Here is a 15,665-nt window from a genome sequence, read left to right on the forward strand (position 1 = left end):
GCTCAAAGCAGTGCAGAATTGACCTCAAGAGCACATGGCCAACTGATGGGGGAATTAAGGCATCTTTCGAACTTTACTCTCTTACACTCAGTTAAGAGGGATGGTCTTGATAAAAATAAAGGATTTTCCCAAGGATAAAAAAAGAACACACTCTAAACATCACACTAATTTCTAAGCTACCTTGCAGCCTAGGTAGTGTTGGAAACACTGCTCTATTTAGGCCTGTGGGCTTTCTTTCTAGGCAGGGTTGGATAATATATATGATGTAGATAGTTGTGCTGGGTAGTAATAGATCCTTTTCCTTTTGTTTTATTTCCTGTAGACACCTAGAAAGTAAACTTATAAATGAAGCCTTTTGTTTCAACCTTGGAGAAAACAGAGGTATGAAATGGTTCATTCACTTGCAGGGCCTCACTGGCTGAGAAAGTTGTGGTCACCTCTAAATGAATTCTGCATGATTAGGATTCCATACTCCTTATGGAAAACAGTATTATCTCTAGAGAAATATTCCCTAGAATTTCTGAACTTCAAGTCAATTTTTAGTGGACCACTTAAATAATAGCTTTATAATACTGTTGTGGGAAACTGGAAATAAACTTTTTTTTTTATTGAAAAGCAAATGGTCTTTCAAACATTATTTTGATTCCCCTCCCAGTATTCTCAAACTAAGAGAAGTATGACAGCAATAAAAGATTCTGTTTTTTTTGGGCTGGGGTTGTGGTACAGTGGTAGAACACTCGCCTAGCATGTGTGAGGCCCTGGGTTTGATCTCAGCACCACATAAAAATAAAATTAAGGTATTGTGTCCACCTACAACTAAAACAAAATATTTTTTAAAAATCCTGCTTTTTATAAGACAGGGCTATTTGTCTCTTCTGAAAGCATGCAGGAGTGCAAAGAATGGAAGCATCCAAGAATAGGATCACATGAATGAAAATTCCTCAACACGAGGGACACAACAGTTTTACCAAATGCTACTGATTGTGAGGCACACCACAAAGTAGTGTGTATGGCACTTGAGAGAGGCTCACTTAAGAAGCTACTGCAAACAAGTCACATAGTTTGCTCAGGGTCCCTTAGACAACTAAGATCCAGGGCATTCCTAAAAGCAGAAGATGGACCTCCTATTCTCCCAAGACTACAAAACTTCTAAACTTGCGTGTAGAAGTCAGGTTGGTTTGTTTTCTTTTCTTCTTCTTCTTTTTTTTTTGGTTTTTTTTTTTAATAAAATGGAAAGAAGGAGGTCTTTCAGTTTTTAACTATAGTGAGAGAACTTGCAAGTGACAAATAGAGAGTTTAAGTATATGACATATATTAGAAGATTTAACATTTATAAAATTAAAACTGCTGAAGTCAGACCTTTCTGAATTAGGAGAAGATAGAGGAAATGCTTTTTCAATCATTCTTTTCTATAGTTTATAAAAATACTGTGCCCATTGGGAATATCAAGCAAGGTCTGAATACACTTTGGGTTATCACAATAGGAAGGGGGCCGAACTATTGGCATCTGGTGGGTAGAGGCTAAAAAGCCAGCACAACATCCTACAATACACAGGACAGCCTCCTTCAATAAAAGTCATCCAGCTACAGATGAGAAATGCTACTCTGGTGTTTCTAAACAATTTAAGGAAGACTTAAGTCTTATAACTAACATGTAAGTTATTCCTTAGCAAATGAGTGGTGCTGAGTGATGCAAAAATCTCTATAAATTTATTTTTCTCAACTCCCTAATTACTTCTTTCATACAGTCTTACTTATACTATTGTTATATTGGCACTTTACTTCAGAAAACAGAGAGGGTGATTTTTTTTTTTTTTTTTTGCATATAGTTATGCAAAATGACAGGATTTCTTGTTATGTGTTTGTACATGCACACAATATACCAATATAATTTGGCCAATATCACTTCCCAGAGGGTGAATTTTATTCCTGGTCTAACCCATTTCTAAAATTATCAGGAAACCTGGATGTGTGGGAACTGAGGTAATGGGACTTTATTATATGGAATTATCAGCCTTTTCATAAAGCCCCCAACTGGGGTCAGCTGCCCTAGTCTTATGGCCTAAGGAAGAACTTCTGAAAGTTCTATCTAAAAGAACTCTCTTATTAGAACTTACTAGAAGTAGTAGACTTCAAAGACCATGTTGGAGCTCCTCTCTAGCCTGCAATTTCTTTGTTACACTAAATTTGAATTTAAAAAAATCCTTACATCCTGCCTGTGTATCATATATCAGGAAGATGTAATTTGTTTTCTGATTAAAAGGCTAAATTTGGATTACATCTCCTTTTTTCTCTTACTTCCCCTATTTGTTAAAGGAAATTAACTATCTGCAGAATAGCAGAACACCACAGAATAACTAGAGAAGTTAGAAAGACATCATATTTTAAGGACATTCAATTTTATCCTTTTCAAAAACAAGCAACATAAAATAAGAACCCTTGAAGGACCTGCCTAATAGACCAGGGAAAATATAAAAATAGGTTTAAATTTAACATGAATTGTACAAAAATTTTGAAGTTAAATACTTTAAGCTTACTTCCAAAGTAGGTTAAATATTTTCCTACAGTTGTTTTCATACTGTTAACTTGCTTGTCAAGTTAGATCTCAGTCATGCCTACATCACAATTATCAAGAACTCATGAACTTTGGCTGAATTCATGAACAGCCTACTGAACACTGATGGCTACTGATGGATTCTGCAATGAGTAATGGTTAAAAAATATTCTATTACAACTCACCAATAAACAGACAAAAAGTCCTAAAGAAAATGGGCAAAGGACTTGGACAGACTTTTCTCCAAAGAGGAAATACAAATGGCCAGTAAGCACATAAAAAGATACTGCTGAATATCATTTGCCATCTGGGAAATGCAAATCTAAACCACAATGAGATACCACTTCACACCCACTAGGTGGCTTAGTCAGATATTAGCATATGTTGGCAAGGATCGGGAGCAATCGGAACCCTCAAGTACTGCGGGTGGGAATGTAAAGTGGTGCCTCCTCTTCAGAAAACAACTTGGCAGTTCCTCCAAGAGGTTAAACATAGAGTTACCTTGTGAATCAGCAAGTCCACTTTTAGGTATATTCCCAAGAGAAATGAAAACACACGTCCACACAAAAACTTGTACATGAATTTTCAGAGCAGCGTTATTCACAAGGGCCAAAAAGTGGAAACAATCGTTCACCAGTTGATGAATGAACAAGTAAAACATGGTCCATCTACACAATAATCGAACACAAACACCCTTGGCAATAGATAGGAATGCTGCGCAGAAGGCTGTGATATGGACGAATCTTGAAAATGCTCTGCTAAGTGAAAGAAGCTGGTCATGAGAACTTGTATCAGATTGTGTTTAGGAAGAGACCAGCATAGACAAATCTAAAGTGACAGGAAGTAGAACAGTGGCTGTGCAGGTCAGGGGAGAGAGATGAAGTTGGTAGCTAAGGAGGGTGGGCATCTTCTCAGGGTAGGAGCATGCTCTAGTTGTGATGGATGCACAACTCGGTGGATGTAAAGGCTGTTGAATCACTTACTTTAAGTGGATGAATTCCATGTGATTATATCTCAGTTAACATTATTTAAATAAAATAAAGTCCAGAGTCACTGGTGCATTACCTCTGTAGGAATTTCTGGAAGATGCGCCGATAGGCATAGCCAGCTCTTCTCACTCGGATGTTTTCTTTCAAACCCAGATATTCCACTTGATGTTTTACCCTACAAAAGAGAAAATGGCACCTGGCATTACTAGAGAATCCTTGCTTCCTATACACTTACCGAGCTGCAGGGAAACATATTAAAAATACATAAATTATAGTATTTAGACACTAAGCTGACCTCTCGGATCATATATTAATTTTTAAAATATTGTGAAACATTGCAGTTATGTAAGAGGACATTACATACTTATTTCTAATGATGGTAAAATAAAAACTCAAAGCCAGGTGTGATAGTGCACAACTGTTGTCCCAGCTATCTGGGAGGCTGAAGTAGGAGGATTGCTTGAGCCCAGGAGTTCCAGGCCAGCGTGGGCAACATATCGAGACCTCATCTCAAAAAACAAATAAAAACAAACAAAGCCCCATAAACTGTTACCTGGATTATGAACAAGAATATTGTTTTTTCAAAAGAATGAAGGAGAGAACTTTTAAGTTTAAATTTTAAGTTTTGAATTAAATTATACTGGAGCTATTTTTATTTTTGTACCAGGAACTGATCCCAAGTGTGCTTAACCACTGAGCCACATCCCCAGCCCTTTTTATTTTATTTTGCGACAGGGTCTCAAAAGTTGCTCAGGAACTTGTTAAGTTGCTGAGGCTGGCTTTGAACTCATGATCTTCCTGCCTCTGCCTCTCGAGTTGACAGGTTACAGGAGGGCATCACTGCTCCTGGTACTGGAGCCATTTTTGATATTGAATCTTAAGTTCTACATTGATTCTAGACTTTGTGAGACAATTGTTCTAGGATTTTTCTAATCCAAGTTAAGAAAAGTGTACGAAGCTATTAATTTCAAATGCCAAAGTTAAAATGGTTTAAAATATATTTGAATGATAGTTTTGGCTGATTTTCATAAAAGTGAAACAGTATATTTTGGAAAATGGATGCAGAGTACCAGTAGGTGGATGTTGCCACTCAGGCATTTTCCTAAAAGAACACAAGCCCCATGCCCAACGCCTTGGAGGTGCTGGCTTGAGAGGTCTGGCAGATGGGAAGATGGGGGACATGTACATTGTGAAAATTCATCCCTTGCTGAGCAGCAGGGTCCTGAACACCCGAAGACAGGTTTTGAACACTTGTCTCATCATCCACGGAAAGAAACATTGGGCCTGGGCTGCATATGATGCAGGCTGGCTGAACAGATACTTGGACACATGGTACTTAAGGAAATTAGAAATTAAAAGGAAAATCGCTTTTGAAGATGGGATGTGGGAATTGTGCTCTGGTTGGAAGGCAGCTTCCTCATGATCCCCATTTGGTACATTTGGTCAACCACACTAATGATGGATTCCAGAGGGTGGTTTCACACTAATGCTGAAAAAGTCATTAGAAGTCCCCTCACTCAAGCTTCACACAGGGTCCCAACATCTGTCTCTTCAGCAAAGCTTTCATAGAAACCATATTTCCAAATAAGCCTCATACTTGTTGATGACTACTATAGACCCTGTCCCCAAAAAAGGCAACAGTGATTCCTTCCACACAGCCAGGGCAGTGGTGAAGAGCAAGGTTCTGGAGCTGGTTGCTGTGTACTCGTGGTCCTGCTCCTATGTAGCCGCTCTGTGACTCAGTTACCTCTTCTGTAAAATGAGGATGGTGATAAATTACTAGATGAGTGCCTTCCCTCTAAGTCACTTAGTTCCCGGCATGAATGATGTAAAGCTGTTAATATTGTAATACATTGCCAGCTACACGAAGTACGCTGGGATGGGAGAATAGACAAGGAAATGGATTTCTCACACAGCAGGATTCTTAGAAGAAGGTTTCATGCCTCAAGAAGGATGAGTTGGAATTTATCATGTGCAGAGGAGAAGGAAAAGAGCCTGAGAAAGGCAAAGGCCTGCAGCATGGGGTGCTGGGAGGTGAGGACAGACGCGATGAAGCTTGAAGCGGGGAGAGACGTTCATGGGAAGGATGAGGAGTCACAGTGAGGGATGTTTAAAGAGCCTCAAGTCAGTCTTTTTTGAGTTGACAACCACACAGGTTGCCTCCTCCAAGATGACTAACTTTTAAAAAATCCTTGTATGAAAGAATCAATATTTAATATCCACATTTGCCTGGAAAAGGCACAGAGAGAAAAAGAGAAAGAGACAGAGGGAGATGTGGCAGGGGTGGAGGGACAGATCTGTTCAACTAAAGTGGCAGAAACTGATTCTGGAAAATAATTAATTTTCCATTCTTCTGTCCTCCAAATCTGAAACTCACCACTGGCCTTTTTTCTAGTAAGGAAAACACAAACAAAATGCCTGTTTCCAGCATTTGCTCTTTTGACAGTACTTTTCACGAATACCAGCGTCAGGCCAAGCTGCCAAGGCAGGGATGTACCACCCATTGATTCAAGCAAAAACATGCCTTTCCCATGAATCATGTTCAAATGCTGTTTTATTCATCATTTTTTCCCCACCTTCAGGAAATGGTCTTATAGAAATTTCCTTCAGTAGAACAATCAGTCTAACAAATCCTGTAATGTTTAAAATTTTAAATCACTGAAGAACCCAAGTTGATTTTTGCACATTCCTAGAGCGCTGTCACTTCCTCAGTAGACCCTGGCCAGACACCACCCAGTTGTTCCCCTGGTTGTGCCATTTCTGTCTCTTGGGAGGGATCCTTTCCAAGGCTGTCCTCAGCCATTAACTCAAGTCGGCCAAGGCCTGGGAACTTCACGAGGGCAGCAATTCTAAATCCAGGGCAAGCAACTTTGCCAGAAGCCAAACAAAAACACATTTGCAACAGGAAAAAAAAAACCCCACACCCCACAAACTTGTTGAATGAGCAACCCTTCTCTGCAGAGAAGCTTAATTGAGCATGTAACCCCTGCCAGAGACACATGGTGCCCTCTCACGGCCCCACATACACACTCACAGAGGGAGTGAAACCACCTGCTGCTGACAAATGTGCCCCAGGATTGAGGGGGGAGTCCCAGGAGGCAGTCCTACTGAAACACACATAAACACTGACCAACTCACTCCTCAGCATCTTTAAACCCATTTACATGACTGCTTATCATGCTCTTTGCTGAAATTCAAATAAAGGGAGTCACTAAAGAAAAAATACGAAAAGAAAAGAAAAGAAAAAAGAATAAAAAGAAAGACTACGAGAAAGCCCTATGAGGATTTACTAATGAAATGTATCATTGTCTTACTTGAAGGATTTTCTGATATTCCAATAAATCAGGCTAGAATTTACAACAAGCTAGAATCAGGGCTGGGGAACTTGCAAGCAGCAGTGACGGCACCACTTCCCACTTCTAAATCAAAGGGGCTTTTAGCAGAGTTAACTCTGTGGGCCAGGGCAGGGTGTGCTGGGCAGGGTGCTGAATTTATGGGGCAAAAATATATATTTTTATTTAAGATTATTTGCTGGGAAGAGAAGATGGACAGTTTGAAATGGGCGAAGAATGGGCTTACGTGCCCATTAGCAATACTTTGGCTCCCAAGACTCTTGTAATTTATTTCTGAGGTTGCCTATGAGACCATCCATCTTGTGTGTGTGTGTGTGTGTTTGCATGTGGTGGTGGTGGGGAGATGTGCACACATGGGTATGGAAGGGGTGAGTGTAAGAGTGACACGGAGACAGAGCAGACTAACCATGGCAAGCGATTTTCACAGCACTTATTCTGTCAGAATGGAGATCCTATTCTAGAATGAACCTTAGTTTAAAAGAGCAAGAAACTGAGGAGGGAGGGGATACGGTAGTTAGTAATAGACCAGGACACAACTTCCAAATCCTGTGCTGCCCCTGGCTCAAGATCAGAGGTTCTCAAGATGTGATGCATCATAAGCCATTGTCATCAGCATGTTTTTTGAAAATGCACATCCCTGGGACCCTCTCTTCAGGGCCACTGAATCAGAAACCCTGGAAGTGGAGCCCAGCAATCTTTGAGTTTTTTGTTTTGTTTTGCTTGTTTGGTACCAGGGATTGAACCCAGGGGTGATTAACCACTGAGCCATATCCCCAGCCCTTTTTATTTTTTATTTTGAGACAGGGCTTCGCTAAGTTGTTCAGGGCCTTGCTAAGTTGCTGAGGCTGACTTGAACTTGCAATCCTCATCCCTCAGCCTCCTGAGCCTCTGACAATACAGGCATGTTCCACAATCCCAGCGAGACATCTGAGTTTTAACAAATTCTTCGGGGGTTCATAAGCACACTCAAGTTTAAGAACCAGTGTAGAAAGGCAGAAGAAGATGTTTTCAATTTTCAGGAGGGAAGAGATGATAATGCCGCTAGTCTTGGCCTCAAAGGAGAAACTGAAAAACATATTTCAGAAAAGTAAAGAACAAATTAAGCATGCCCAGGTCAAAAACTAAGAAGGGAAATGATCGAATCCCATGTCTTAGAGGCACTGCTGAAAGAACAGGACCATTAGCTCATGCAAGAGAAGATCAAGGGAACCACAATTGTGGCCTTGAAACAACAGGAGAGCTAGAAAGTGGAAAAGTAATCAGTGAGGACGTAGCTCACGTGCCCAGCACACGCGAGGTTCTGGGTTCAATCCCTACTACTTCAAGAAAAAGAAAAAAAAAAAAGGTAGTGAGAATAATGCAGAGACTAGGATTTGGGCCATAGTGACTTAGAGAAAGGTCAGTCGAGTGCCCGAGTGAGAGCTGCCCACAGATGGGCTCATCACCTGGTTGTGAGTTTCTCATCAGAGGATAGGATGGGAAGAACCTCAAACCACATTAAAAAATTTCAGAGATTCAATGGAAGAGAGGCCATAGGAAACTGCATCTCCCAAGGAGCTTATGCAGAAAGTCCAGGACCATGACACGGCCAGTCAGAAGCTCAGTGCAGCAGCAGGGCTCCCTAAGATGAGAAGACAGACTCAGACTGCATCATGACATGGTAGATGGGAAGAAGGACCTTCAGAGAGTGACTGTGTTGCCTGGGTGGGGATTTGTTTTTTTTTTTTTTTTACTCTTTTCCCTCCTATAAAGGATCAAGTATTTATTATCTGCTACGGTTGATGGAGGATCCTGCTAGTAGGTTGGGAAATGGACCTATACTTATTTCTGAAAGGAAGTAATCAGCAGCTGTGAATTTTAATCCTGGTCTTCCGGTTGTTAAACCTTTGATTTAGTCACATGATGCCTAAAAAAGTCTACTGTCTTTTCTCCAAGAGAAAAGAAAAGAGGTGGCATTCTAGTAGGCTCATGCATCTGAGGGTAATGACTTGGGTCCACTCTGCAGTTCAAGTTACCCCACCACAAGATCTTCCCCACCCACTGTCCATGGACTATGAGGTCTGGCTTTCTAGGAACTTGTGTCTGGATACCCAGATGGATATCCTCTAGTCAATACCTTATTGGTTTTCAACTTAACACCCCACTTTTCAAGCTTAGGTTAGGGTCCTAAGTATAATTCATGGGAGGAGCAGTGACATGGGCTTCCTCAAAAGACTTGGGCTTACCAAGCCTCATTGTGCCCACAGGTTTCCCTCCAGCCTCATCCCTCCCAATCCCTCTGCTCCTTCTCCTGGTGCTTCAGTGGAATTCAGTAACCCCCAGCATGTCCTGTATTGTCTGAGCTCCAGTGACTGACAGATTGCTTTTCAACCTGCTCTTTAGCCCTTCCCTTCTAGACCCAAGCCAAGCATCCTGGACCGCATCCTATGGGTACCAAGCAGGAGCTGAGCACTAAGAATATCTGAATTAATTAATTAATTTTTAATTAATAAATGACTAAATTTTTAATTAATAAATTAATTTTTAAACCATCGCAACTTTACAGTATTAAGGTTTTGGTTTTTCCGTCTGCCACCAGACTAGCCATGATCAAAATTATAAATTACTAATTATGAATTGAACGGCATTAATAGGAAGATTAGGGAAGGGGAAAGATGTATAGGCTTTGTTGTGATAAATTCAAGACCCAGACACAGATGATAAGAATGCATGGGCAACTGGAACTGCTCCTGCCTGAGGTGGCTCACAGTGGGCAGAGGGTAGAGTGTGCCAGAGCCCCAGGCCAGCCTCCACCTCCCCTCCACCTCCCAGACACCATACCTGCTTTCCTCCCAGTCTCTAGGCTTCTTGGTTTCGTTTGGTTTTATGCAGCGAATATAGTGGGGTGTACATTTCATCAGGGTGCTCACAAGATCATTGGCTTGTTTCTAGACAGGAAGAACGATATCAGTTAGAAACACAGAACTTTTTCTAAAGTGAGTCCAACTTTCAAAGGAGACTTGTTAAAGTCTAACTATGGTAAAATATAGCTAGAAATTAATTGTCATGACAATTTGTTCATTAAGCATGATCAGGTCTACTAAGCATTCTTAAAGCTCTGCCGATTTTTATGATGATTTTTTCCACTCTTAAATGGGTTGGAAATTTGATCGTTGAAAGCGACCAAGCATTTTTAGTACAGTTAATAAAACAACCAGAAAAACAAAAACAAAAAAAAAAACAAGTAATCTACACATACAATTCTTTTCATGGGGTACAAGGAAGGATGTTAATTACTAACAAATTAAGTTCAATTTATGTTGATAGAGGGCCTTTGCAAATTCATTGTTCTCATAAAAAAAGAAAAAAAAACTACAAATGAGTATGAAAATCTCTGAATCCCCTGCATTCTCTTTCTTGGAATCTAATCAACAAACAATCACCTTATTAAACTGATAGAAATTCATAATTGAAAGTTGTGAACATGATAAAAATCTCCAAAGTTAAAACTTCTCGTATGCCACTTAAGTCTGCTTCTTCCTCAGTATGTACCTTTATAAACCTGCAGACTCTGAGCACTTTCCTTGTGGCACGTCCCTTATTCCTTCACAAAGCTAAAACACTCCAAATAAAACCATTATTAAAGGCTACCCGAAACAGAATTGAGTTCAAACAGGAAAAACTACATAAATAAAGCTGGAATTGCTCAGGATATATTTCAAATCATGAGAATCTTGTGTTTTGTTTGAAGAAATAGGAGACAAGCTCATGTCAGCATTCCCATCACAGCTGAGTACACCCTGTGAGCCCACAGATGTGGCACATGATAACTGTCCCTCCAAGCAAATCAGGGTGAAAAGAGAAAACCTCTAAAAGGAAAGAGCAAAGAGGGATCTCCAAAGCCGGGAAACCATCCCAGTCAGCAGAAGGGATTTGCTTGCAATAGGGATTTGCTCCCTCAATTAGGGCTTTTCTGTTTTCATGGGTTTGGGAAATCTGAAACCCTTGAGAAAAACCATTGGGTATGTTCAAAGCAAGATGCTCATTGGTGAATTAAGTTCTCTATTTAGATGTGTAGAAAACAGCCTTCTTTGCACTGATTGAAATGGAGGACAGAGCTGAAGGTCGTCCTATCAAAGTGAAGCCCTCTCAAGAAAAAGCAAATTGCCTCTTATCTTCTTTGATGCTATAGACTGCACTTGGAAAATCCTTTCAAGGCTTCTATCTTGAGGAATCATTGCAATAATAGTTAATGATATCTGCAAAATACTGTGGAAATGGAAGATACAAGACTAGCGTCATGACTGTATCTTCAAGAGGTGTCTTAGAGGGGACATAAAAACCAGGGAGACTTTTATTCCTGGTACATCACCAGGTAAACAGAGGTCAACAATCCACTAAAGATGGTATGATCAGGGGTGAGAATAACCCCTTTGCAAATAAGATGGCTGACTTCAGCTTGACCTCCCTCGACAATGGCCTGAAATCTGTCATCCTAAACATTTGGAGTAGCTCAGAAAGGTGGCAATTTTGGATATTCAAGAAGACACCAATATGAAGGAAAGAAAGGGAAGGTGAGAAAGGCCTTTATCCCCATTCTTCTGTTTATAGGGTAATAATCCAGACCACCTGGAAGTGAGTCATTTGCAACCTTGATGATCTGAACCCCTTGGCTCTGAATGTGACAGTCTTATGACTAGATTTTCCAGCCCAGAGCAAATTCTTATCCAGAACCTGGAAGTGAAGCCATGAGTCAGAAACTTCACACAGACATTAATATCTGAGGCCTCACGGAAACGTCACCTATTCCCTGCCCTCAACTCTTGCCGCAGAGGATTATCCCAGTGGTTGCCCTGTGGCTATTAAGATTCTCCAGCTCTTTGAACATGAGGTACCTATAATTCAGAGGACTTTGCCCTCCAGCTCAGAACATAGCCTGCAAAGTCAGGCAGGATGTCCAGTGCCTGCAGTCCCAGCTCCCAGGTTGAGGCAGTAGGATCCCTTGAGCCAGGAGTTCGAGGTCCACCTAGGCAACATAGTAAGACTGCCTTAAAAAACAACAAAACCCAAGCAAGCTGGGCCTGGAAGCACATGCTTGTAATCCCAGTCACTCAGGAGGCTGAGGCAGGAGGATCCCAAGTTCAAGGCCAGCCTGGACAACTTAGTGAGACCCTGTTTCAAAATAAAATTTTTAAAAAAAGAACTGGGGATGTAGCTCAATGGTAGAGCACTTGTCTAGCACATGTGAGGCCCCGGGTCTAATTCTTAGCATCACAAAAGACAAAACCAGAAAAGCACCAACTTGCACCTGGTTTCCTCTACAAAACCTGAAGGTTCCTCTTGGCTGGAATCTTCCACTGCTATGAGCTTTCACTGATGGTTTTCTTTACTCCAGCCAGTATCTTTGCCCTCAGGAAGTTTACCAGGTGCTGGGGAGGCAGGCTTAGCCCCATGAAGCCTTGGAGTTGAAGAGCCAGAGAACAAAAAGGACAGCACCAGTCATGGTGTCCATGAGGCTGGGCTTATCCAGGAAGGCTCAGTGAAAGGACGCCATGGATTTAGACACAGAGTGAACAAGGAGGAAAGGGCCATCTGCAGGGGATCCAGCACATGCACATAAAAATGTCCCTTCAGAATTAAGCAGAGATGAATCAGGTATAGTGGTGTATCCTGCAATCCCAGGGACTCAGGAGGTTCAGGCAGAAGGACCCCAAGTTTAAGGCCAGCCTCAGCAATTTAGTGAGACCCAGTATCAAGATAAAAAATGCAAAGGGTTGGGGATATAGCTAAGTGGTAAAGCAACCCTGGGTTCACCTCGTAGTAATATTAAAAAAGAAAGAAAAAGAAAGAAAATTAAATAGACACAAATATGATGTAGGGAGGGAACTAACAAGGCATATAAGAGAAACTAACAGTCATTTTGTATAGACTATGTTTCAAGTGTTGTATTAAATGCTTTAAATGAATTATTAAATTTAATCATCACATCAACCCCTTGAGATAGGTACTAAGCTCTCCATCTTACAGATAAGCCAAAGAGGCACTGAGAGTTAAAGTAACAGCCTGGTAATCAAGCAGAGAGTGAAAGTCAGAGTTGAAATTAAACATAGGCAATTGAAGGCCAAAGCCTACTATCAACCACTAAATGACCTCTTTGTAAAGTTGGAGAGGTATTTAACTGGCATGATATTTAAGAAAATATTTTTAACTGGAAATGATCTTAGAAAATAGTTCACTGACTACTCAGAGTTACATGATCAAGTTTACTTGACATAAACTCTCAATTCAGAGTATAATTAGGAACAAAGAATTTCACAATGCAATGGCTCAGATAATGTAGAGTACTCACTACCCACAGGGAACTCCAGCAAAGCTCTAAGACTTCCTTCTGACTTCAAGACACCTTGTGGCCAGATGTGTCTGCAATTCCCAACAAGGAGGGGAACGCAAGACCCAGTGAGAAGGGATGCAGGGTGGGCCCTCCTAGAGAAGCCCAGCCTCATGGACACCGTGACTGGTGCTGTCCATTCTCTTCTCTGGCTCTTCATCTGCAAGGCTTCAAGGGGCAAAGCCTGCCTCCCCAGCACCTGGTAAATTTGCTGAGGGCAGAGACCCTGGCTGGAGTAAAGGAAACCATCAGTGGAAGCTCATAGCAGCGGAAGATTCCAACCAAGAGGAACCTTCAGGTTTTGTAGAGGAAACCAGGTGCAAGTTGGTGCTTTTCTGGTTTTGTCTTTTGTGATGCTAAGAATTAGACCCGGGGCCTCACATGTGCTAGACAAGTGCTCTACCATTGAGCTACATCCCCAGACCTTTTAAAATTTTTATATCAAGTCTTTACCCTAAAAGATAAAGCAGAATTTTAGGCAAGTAATGTTCCGTACTTGGCAAATTTTGGAACCTGGCCTGGAAAACTGTCATCACGATCCGAAACATGGCTCTGAACCACAAAACTTGTGATCGTTTAACATAAGTTCTTCCAGATTTGTAGAAAGTAGCTGATTGTCATCTGCTTACTATGAGGTACTTAATATCCATTTGGGGTTTCAGAACAGCCAAGTCAAATTCAGCTTGCATCCTGTGACCTTTTTACAAGTAGCCTATTACTTGTGGGCATTTCTGTGCCATTCCATTGCCCCCTTCTGGCCTGGGGGTACAGTTCCTGACTCCTAGGGAACCCTAACTCTTATAGGAACCTACAAACTTTCCCAAATAGAACGAACCTTTATTTTGCTTCCAGCAGTAGTTGGGCGTCCTTTCTTGTCAGCTTGCAGATTTTCAGGAAATAAAGATTTTATAAAAGGTCTGGAAAAGGAGAGAGAGAGAATGGGTTAGCAATCTGTAAGTGCCTTGGTGGCTAAAAGCCTACTTCTGTAGAAAAGGGGTGGGGCACTGTCCAGAAGCACATAACCTTGGCCACTGAGAGGTCATCTGACTCACAGCGCAAGCCAGAAAGATGTGACTCAGGGGAAATGAACAACCGACAAAAGGCACAAAGAAGGATTTTTAACATGAAAAATTTTTAAACCCTGGCTTTCGTACATCCCCACCCACTGGATGTGAGGTACACCTAGAAGATAGAACACATCAGAGGCAAGAGGATATGGGTTTAGGAAGACAGACTGGAATTTAAGGAATTGTGTGGAGAGTCTGGATTCAGTGAAGAGGTCACTGTATTCTGGTGCAGGGTTTATGAGCCTGGACAGGAGCTGATGGTCACAGCTGGAAAATACTTTGTTGAAAGTGGGTGTCCTACACTTTGGAGGGTACTCAGTGGCATCAGTGGTCTCTGCTCACAAATACCAGTACCACCTGGTCTTCACTGCCACACAGAAAACCTTCACAAACTGCTCTAAGTATGTGCAATTCCAAGCAGAACAACAGCAGGTCTCCAGTGTTTCACTGGCTGGATGTCTATTCTCAGTAGTTCTAACTGAGCTGCTCGTGCTGACGTGCCTGCTTCACCAGACACAGGGCAGGGGCAGTGTCTTAATCACCTTAGTGCCTCGGGTGTCTGAAGCAAGGCATGGTACATAGTAGCAGCTTAATAAATATTTTCTGAGTGAATGAAGTGATCCATGTAAGTTGGCAACGTAACACTCAAACTCATTTCCTCCTAAGTAACTTTTTGGGTATCTAGAATTTTCCCAGAATCCCTCATCCCTGGCAATCTGCTTTTAACTTAACCAGACGTAATTATAGACACTTGCAGCCAATACGTTTACAAAACAGTGCACCATGGCTATATGACAGGAGTTTATGTGGAACCATCCATTGTGCTTGAACTTAGCAGGAATTTTAATAATTAAAAACTATCACTGGAAGTGAGTCTTCACCTGGCTGCTATGAAACCCACAAGCCAGGACTTGTGGCTTACCTGACCTTGTTAGAGAGGAACAAATTGATTTTATGGGCTCTGAATGAAAAGAATCCTGACATCTCAAAAGTGGTGGTATACACAAGGAGGTGCGGGGCAAGAGTTGGGAGGGATGCGGGGTATATATGGAGCAGAATGACTTCTGACCAGGACCTGAAAAGGAAGCTCTATTTTACTTTCATTGTTGTTAGAATGTTCTTAGAAAGTTACCAGGACCTCTGCTTCACTGGTTGGATGTCTGTCCTAAGAGAAGTCAGCCTTGATGTCAGGGCGGTTTAAGTAAAGGAGACTGAAAGGGCAGATCTTACTGGGAAGCAGCTCTAAGAACCCTAAGATCTGGAAGGCTGGGTAACAAAGCATTTGCCTGGCACATATGGGCCACTCAAGCTCATTACGTCTCCTTATCCATGAGC

At 41.5% G+C, this 15,665-nt stretch overlaps 1 protein-coding gene across 1 annotated transcript in view; it reads right to left on the bottom strand.

The window, feature by feature from the left end:
* The window catches only part of MYO1E (myosin IE), a 189,310-nt gene that overhangs the window by 40,423 nt on the left and 133,222 nt on the right, over positions 1 to 15,665 (bottom strand). Inside the window, exons 16-18 of the mRNA XM_079125860.1 lie at positions 14,099 to 14,180; positions 9,717 to 9,823; positions 3,620 to 3,718 (exon numbers count right to left, since the gene is read on the bottom strand). Coding sequence (XP_078981986.1) covers positions 3,620 to 3,718; positions 9,717 to 9,823; positions 14,099 to 14,180 — 288 coding nt within the window. The remainder of the gene's footprint in view (positions 1 to 3,619; positions 3,719 to 9,716; positions 9,824 to 14,098; positions 14,181 to 15,665) is intronic.

The sequence above is a fragment of the Sciurus vulgaris genome (genome assembly GCF_902686455.1).
Source record: "Sciurus vulgaris genome assembly, chromosome: 2".
In the NCBI taxonomy this organism is placed as follows: domain Eukaryota; kingdom Metazoa; phylum Chordata; class Mammalia; order Rodentia; family Sciuridae; genus Sciurus; species Sciurus vulgaris.